The sequence below is a fragment of the Cataglyphis hispanica genome, chromosome 24, assembly GCF_021464435.1.
Source record: "Cataglyphis hispanica isolate Lineage 1 chromosome 24, ULB_Chis1_1.0, whole genome shotgun sequence".
NCBI lineage: Eukaryota > Metazoa > Arthropoda > Insecta > Hymenoptera > Formicidae > Cataglyphis > Cataglyphis hispanica.
The window spans coordinates 4338251-4346063 of NC_065977.1; the positions used below are offsets into that span (position 1 = coordinate 4338251).

Below are 7813 nucleotides of genomic sequence, written 5' to 3' on the forward strand. Positions count from 1 at the left end.
TATTGATGAAAAATTGTTATTGAAAGCTTGATTAGAAGAGCTTTATTTTAAATTTTTTATTCAATTTTCATTTTCATTTCAATTATATGTATGGAATAAAAATATCTTTTAATGTGTGGCACCCGATTGTTCACATTTAGAATTAATTATTTCAATACCGAGTTTTTTGATTAATTGTATCATAATGAAAAAAACTCCAAATATCGATTGCTGTGAGTGATGTTATTAATTATAACATAATCAAACGTTCCTGTTTTAAAATAATAGAAGTTAATATAAAAAAGATTCAAATGATACAAATCAAATAATAAAGAAAGATCAATTAGAATTTAGACGCTGTAAATGGTGCATAATAAAATAACATTTTTATTTCAAATAAATGTCATTTGCCAAACGTTTCGATCCTCTTCGGATCTTTCTCAATAGTGACAAATAATAAAGTTAGATAAATAAAATAAAAATTGTGATAAAAAATATAGAGGATATTTTTTTTGCATTACATGTTGAGCTTACGGCATACACCAACAATCATTTGAACGATTGTTATGTTTTCAAGTTTGCTTCATCTTTTGTTTTGTAAGGACACATCAGATTATTATGAGACTTTGTTTGATACAGGAATGCGGTGTTAGTTCGATATTTCAAAGACTCTAATAAAGATGATTTTTGCAGCTGCGTCTATCTTTATTTAATTTATTTGTTTTATCATTGATTTCATTATATGAATGAGTTCATGTGTGCGCATCATCTGCTTTGTGATACATTCAACATCTAATATACATAATAACTTAAATACTACTGATAACTATTGTTATGAATTTTTTTTATATTTGACTTTATTATTTGTCATCATTGAGAAAGATCCGAAGGGGATTAAAACATTTGGCAAATGACATTTAATTGAAATGAAAATATTATTTTATTACGCAATACTTATTACGTCTAGGCTTTAATTGGCTCCCGTTTTAATTATGTGACCATTTTTATTTTATGTATATGTGATAGACATTTTTATTTTGTGCTTATATTTTATGTGTGCAAGTAATAAATATGAAATGGAGAGAGTGGAAGAAACACAGAAAGACCTTAGTGCTATTTTGATTAACTTAATTGTTGATAAAATTTGCAAAATTAATGTCAAAATTTTTAATGATATAATTATTGCATACATAATAAGAACAATAATAATAAGGTTCAAAATACTAATGATACCAGGTGAGGAAACTGATAAATAAGAACCGAGGCACTTATTAGTATGCAAATTTTTTGTTGCTCAATTGGCAAATATGTATTAAATATATGTTTTGGACCTTTTTTTTTGATTTTTAGCATAGGTAACAATATCTAAAAATAAAATTTGTATTTAAATCTTAACATGCGCAATATTAGTTGTTATAATCGAAAATCAAAATTGAAATCGATAAGTGATAAGTGACATAAACGACTCACTAAACCTAGAGTAGAGTTATGCAAGTTAGTCTATAACATCATCGTCATATACATATATGTACACGCACGCACGCACGCACACATATATAATACACATATATTCAAGGATGATCCAAACTATACTGATGATGTAATAATGTAATTATATAATTTTAAAACCGTCCAAACACAGTCATTCAATTCTTTGGAGAAATAATTGCTATTGGTCAATTCCAAAATCATCTCCTTAAGCAAAAGCTGTTAGCAATATGACGGCAGATTGGCAACAGATTTAATCAAAATCTATTAGCAAACTGACATCAATTCCTATATTAATGTAATAAATATAGGAAAATTTAAATAATTTAATTTATACAATTAAAGATTTTATTTAAAGGAATTTCTACTTTATATCTTAAATTTTTATTTTATATCATAAATAATAACTAAATAATTTTGCTTATTCGAACAGAAATTGTCCGAATAAGTGAAATCAGACATTTATCTGTCGATTTTTCAAAAATCAGCTCAATATTTGAATTCCCTGTATGGGAAACGTATAAAAAATTGAACCGATAGGAATAATTATATATGTTGTTAGCCGCATTTTGCAGGCTTCATATGCGCTGATGACAAGAACTTGAATACGAGGTATAGAAAGTGAATACTGCGTCGCAAAGCGATAAGCAAATAAACTACTGTTTCAAAAAATTATTGCAGATTCTGCTCGATTTCTGCTGCCAATTTGCTGCCAGATTGCGCGTGCGCAGATCTTGCTCGGATTTTGCTGCTAATCTGATATCATGTCATGTTAGTAGACCCTGCTCGATTTCTGTTACCAATATGCCATCAAAAGCCATCTGCGTACGCGCAGATTTGCTCAGTTTCTGCCGCCAATCTGACATCAAATTGCATTGCGCAGATCCTGCTCAATTTCTGCTGCCAATTTGCTATAATAATTCTGTACAAATTCTGCTTGGTTTCTGTTACTGATCTGTTGTCAAATATGTCAACAGGTGTTGTAATATTTCTGCTGATATTCTGCTATCGTTATTTGATATAAAAGATTTTATACAGTCTGTATGTAGTCTTTCTGCTGAAAATTTGTAGCAGACACTTAACAATATCTGTTTGAACGGACTTGGCTATTTGGGATTAATGCGATAGGTAGTTTTTTTTTAATTTATAAGTTTCCCACTTATCGCAAATACGTGGTGTAAATCTTCCGCATTATTTTGCAGGTTTACACACGAGCCATTCTTTTGCCGCTAAATGAACAACATTTTGAAGCCGAGCCTTTTACCCAGCGAAGTTTCATTGTCTAAATTCTAAAATTTTGTCTCCATCTTAGTCAAATTCACGATTAACCTTGGTTCTATGATTTATTATAACAGAAGGTTGTGATATATTTTCACATATGATTTCAAAAATTTGTTTCTTCATCTACAAGTCTAAATTTGTCAGACATAAAACATATCGCAATCCTTGCACGAAATTTTATTACTAATTTTAACAAGGGAAGAACCACGGTTTGCTCTCTTCGATTTTGACGAGCTTTATATATGTTATTATATTATCCTCTCAAATCACTGATAAAACCACTCGATGCAATTCTCAAACATTCGCGAGAAAAATTAGTTTCCGTGTTTACTACATATCGATTTGTAATTACTTTCATCAGCGAATGGTTGTAATCAATAGCGTATTTATTGAATAACATTTTAAATATATTTCTAATTCTTTTCAAAAAATATTAATTTGTTTATGAGTTATAGTACTTTAATCAGAGTGCTAAAAAAATTATTGTTCGTGATGAACATGTAGTCCAGTCAACAAAGACCCGTTTTAAGCAAATAAAAAAAATAATTCCAAAAGTAATGAAAATTTATAGAGATGTTCATTTAGGCTTACTGAATGAACGTCTAAAAAGTCTTGAAAGATTGAAGCTGTCACTGCCATTTTGAAAAATAGGTGCACTTTTTCGGTTTTTTGCATATATTTCGTAAAATATTGACTTAATTGAAAAAAATAGTATCGTCAAAATGAGAGTTCATTAAATTGTCTAAAAAGATAATTAAATTGTCAAAAAAGGTATGATTTAATTTTTTTAATTGTAATAGTTTGCGAGAAAATAAGCTGCAAATGTCGCGTGAGTCGATCAGTGAATTGTATACAAGTAGACACGTCCTATATGTGTATTATAGTGGGATACGATTCTTCAGAATGTTCGTCCTTGAAGTCTTCATCGTTATATTATCCGTACAGAACAAAAATGTTTATTGCAAATATATGAATTTGAAGAGGATAATAGACGAACTAGTAAAAGATTTCGAAGATCTACACAATCGATCAGATTTTTTTATGGCAAATGAGGAAATTCCCTGTACTAGCCGTGCTAACAAGAGTGTCAATAACAAAAACTGAGTAAAAAATGTATAAAAATTAAATATTCTTTTTCTAGGTTATATATTTACAATAAACATTTTTGTTCTGTACAGATAATATAACGATGAGGACCTTAAGGATGAACATTCTTCGGAGTCCCGAACAATTTAATAAATTCTTATTTTGATAATAACTGTTTTTTTAATTAAGTCAATATTTTACGAGATATATGCAAAAAACTGAAAAAATTCACTTATTTTTCAAGACAGCGGCAAGAGCTTATCTTCAACCTTTCAGGACTTTTTAGACGTTTATGAATAAGCCTAAATAAACATCTCTATAAATTTTCAAAACTTTTGGAATTATTTTTTTTATTTTTTCTTCGACTGGGCTAATGATTCCAATCGTTATAGTCGTCTAAAATAAAAAAAAAAGATTCTTAAGCTATATAAGTGTGGCTCGTGTGAATTAGAAAAAATATTGAAAAATAAAAAAATGGCAGTGTTTCAAACAGAAAGTTTTATTGTTCTCCAAAAAATTGGTTAGTTTTTTAAGTCGTAAAATTTGAATTCTGCAACTAACATCGATTTAATTCTAATTCACACGATAACAGAATTCAGAACAAAATTTTTGTAAAGCAGCAAAGTGAAAAGATTAGTTTCAGTCGCCAAGTGCCGAGTGCTGCGATTTAGTGTAGAACACTTTATGCAAGAATTACATCTTATGTCGAACTTGTAGACAGTTAAAGAAACATATTCGAACTCCGAAACTATGTTACAGCAACCCAATCCGTACAGTGTCGGTGAAAAATAGTTGTATTTATTGGGAGTCGAAAAGGGGGCTGCTTGGGCGAGATGGTTTAGGATGGGCTACCGAAGGAGAATTATACATGGATGCATTTAATTCATCGCGAAAGATCACAACCAGTACTACTGGACCATGACATATTCGCTCTGGAAATGTATTGCAAGTATCTTGGATATGTCGTCCCTCCATTCAGATAGTTGACATCCATTGAGTCAGATCCAACATCGCTCAAGTAGAGTCGTATAAACGTGTTAAAGTAGCATAAGGCGTAAAGTTTAAATAACTCAGTGATAAGAGGAGTTGGCGGAAGACGAAAGACTCGGATTTGATACAGCCACTCGTGTCTTGCATATTTTTTCAAGGTCGGCAAATATTGTTTTTTAACAATTATTTGTCGGGCTAAAAAGATGTGCATATGTCTTATACAGATATGATAGCACCGCTGCCATGGAAGGGATGATTATTAGTATGACTCCGGAGCAATGTTGGAATCTCGCTCAATGGATGCAGCACCGACTGCTAGGGACGACATATCCATGACACCTGTAGTACGTCTTCAGAGCAAATCTCATGGTCTAGTGATACTTGTGATCGCTCGCGATGAACTAAGTGTATCCATAGATGAATACATCCCAGCTCTCGATCATAATAGATATCATATTTGAAGCCAATCATAAATTTGACTTAGAATGGAGTCGAAATTTTAAACAATGAAATTTTTCTCGGTAAAAAGCTTTTAAATGTTTCTGAAATGTTCATTAAGCGACAAAACAATAGCCTGAATTTGCAAAATAATTTTGAAGATTTAAAATACGCATTTGCCTTAATAATGGAGAAAATTAAAAAAAAATAACTATCGCATTCATGGTTTTGGAACTTGTTAATTGCGGCTATTCCTCTGAAGAATTGAATGATTATGGTTGGCTGGTTTTGACATTATATCATTAAATCATCACATTAATTTGATTTGGACAATGGACGGATATACATGATGATGATGTTATTGATTGTTATTGACTGGCTTGTATGGACTTTCGATTTTGATGAGTTGTTTCTTAATATTCTTATCATTTACCGATTTCAATTTGAAGTATAAATTGTAATAATCAGTATTGCGCAAGTTAAAGTTTTTAATATGAAATTTATTTTTATAATTTGTTATCAATGCTGAAGATAGATTAAAAAACGATCCAAAACGCACATTTTTGTGTACTTGTCGATGAAATTAAACAACAAAAAGTTTGCACTTCGTCTCTTATTTGCTAGTTTTTTTCATCTAGAAATATAATAGAAAGTCTGAAATTTTGTTATTGATCTTTTAACAAGTTAATTAAGAATTAAATTTATCGCACTTGAATCACAGCATTTAAAAATTTATGTTGAACTGATTAAAAATAGGACTAAGACCATTAATTAAGAATATTTAAAGAAGCGAAATTTTATTATATGATCTCTCTGTAATCAATTTTAATTTATATATGCAGGGTGTCCTGCAAAGATTGTGCCAACGCTCGTGAGCAGGTAGAGGACAGTAAACTGAACAGAAAAGTCCTTTACCATTTTGCAATTTTCGTAATAATTATTGAAATATTAATTAAAAAATATTAGCAAATGAGCACGTGTTTCGCGCGGTTATCGCACGTGCGACACGTGCGAATGAACGTGCTATGAAACTTGCCGCTGTCACGCTTAAAGCGTACGTCCCATGGTCTAGCCGCGCGATAGCCACACGAAACACGTGCTCATTCGTTAATACTTTTTAATTAATATTTCAATAATTATTACGAAAATTGCAAAATGGTAAAGGACTTTTCTGTTCAGTTTACTGTCCTCTACCTGCTCACGAGCGTTGGCACAATCTTTGCAGAACACCCTGCATATATAAATTAAAATTGATTACAGAGAGATCATATAATAAAATTTCGCTTCTTTAAATATTCTTAATTAATGGTCTTAGTCCTATTCTTAATCAGTTCAACATAAATTTTTAAATGCTGTGATTCAAGTGCGATATATTTAATTCTTAATTAACTTCTTAAAAGATCAATAACAAAATTATATATATATATATATATATATATATATATATATATATATTGCATTTTAGTTAAAGCTACGCATACTATACAGAAGTTATTCCTATCCGCAAGAGAAGAATGCGAAACCGACTAAATAAGCAGCAAGATTCCAGAACCAAATTCGGTGGAATAAATGAAACTAAAGATCTGCAAAATGCTCTCTCTGAGATGATCTGTGGATTGTAGAATTCCACTTGAGTTCTAAAATTGTAAAAACAATTAAAAGAAGGCGAAAATACACAGTTTTTAAAGTTATAAGATACAAGCCATTTGAAAATCTTTAGTTTATATTTAAGATGAGATTAATATTTAATAATGAGATTGAGCGTAAGAGTATAAAAAAAGTAATTAATCATGATGAAGAGTGTAAAAGGAGTTATAACTAATTATGATTTGTATTATGAATAAGTGATCTCTGTTCTTAATATTGCCAAAGGATTGTCTTTCGTGTACATTATATTATTGATATTATATTCTTTATATTATATCGATTAATTGCATAGTTCAATAAATAATAAATTTTTTGAACAAAATAAAAGCAATCATTTTTATTTTTTTTGAATGTTGAATATTTTTTGGTGTTGAACATAATTCTAACTTCTCTTGTTGCATCACATCAAAATTTTGAGGAAACGCAATTAGAACTGCAAAAATGCGCTACTTTAATATATAGGTATCATAAGTCACGCCTCATTTCTGGAGAATGAACATTTGACAAAGTAAAAAATAAAGAATAACGAAATTAGCTTTGAGTCTTTTTTAAAATCAAAATAATGCCTGATTTGACTCACCACTCGACCCACCACTAACTCTTCTTTTTTGAGGATTCATTAAAGAACATGTATATCAGATACCAATTGAAAATCAGGCAGAGGTGCTTTCCCGAATTCCAGAAGCAATTGCTTTAATAGACAGGTCACATTGATACAGCGAGTGAAGTTCTCTTTTAAATCGAGCGAAGTTCTCTTTTAAATCGTGCTAATTTGTGCACTCAAGTGGATGGCAGATTATCTTTTAATTTTATTATGTATTATTTCTTAATTAATTAATGTTAGTCATTGTTATCAAAATAATTACAAACTTTAAATTCAAACAAAAATAATTTAAATAAATCT

General features: G+C 30.0%; 1 protein-coding gene across 2 annotated transcripts in view; it reads left to right on the forward strand.

Moving 5' to 3' along the window:
• The window catches only part of LOC126858207 (Y+L amino acid transporter 2), a 29289-nt gene extending 21990 nt beyond the window's left edge, over positions 1-7299 (forward strand). For both annotated transcript variants that reach the window (XM_050608354.1, XM_050608353.1), the window contains one exon: positions 6728-7299. In XM_050608354.1, the coding sequence (XP_050464311.1) occupies positions 6728-6792 (65 nt within the window). In that variant the 3' untranslated portion in view covers positions 6793-7299. The remainder of the gene's footprint in view (positions 1-6727) is intronic.
• The last annotated feature ends 514 nt before the right edge of the window (positions 7300-7813 follow it).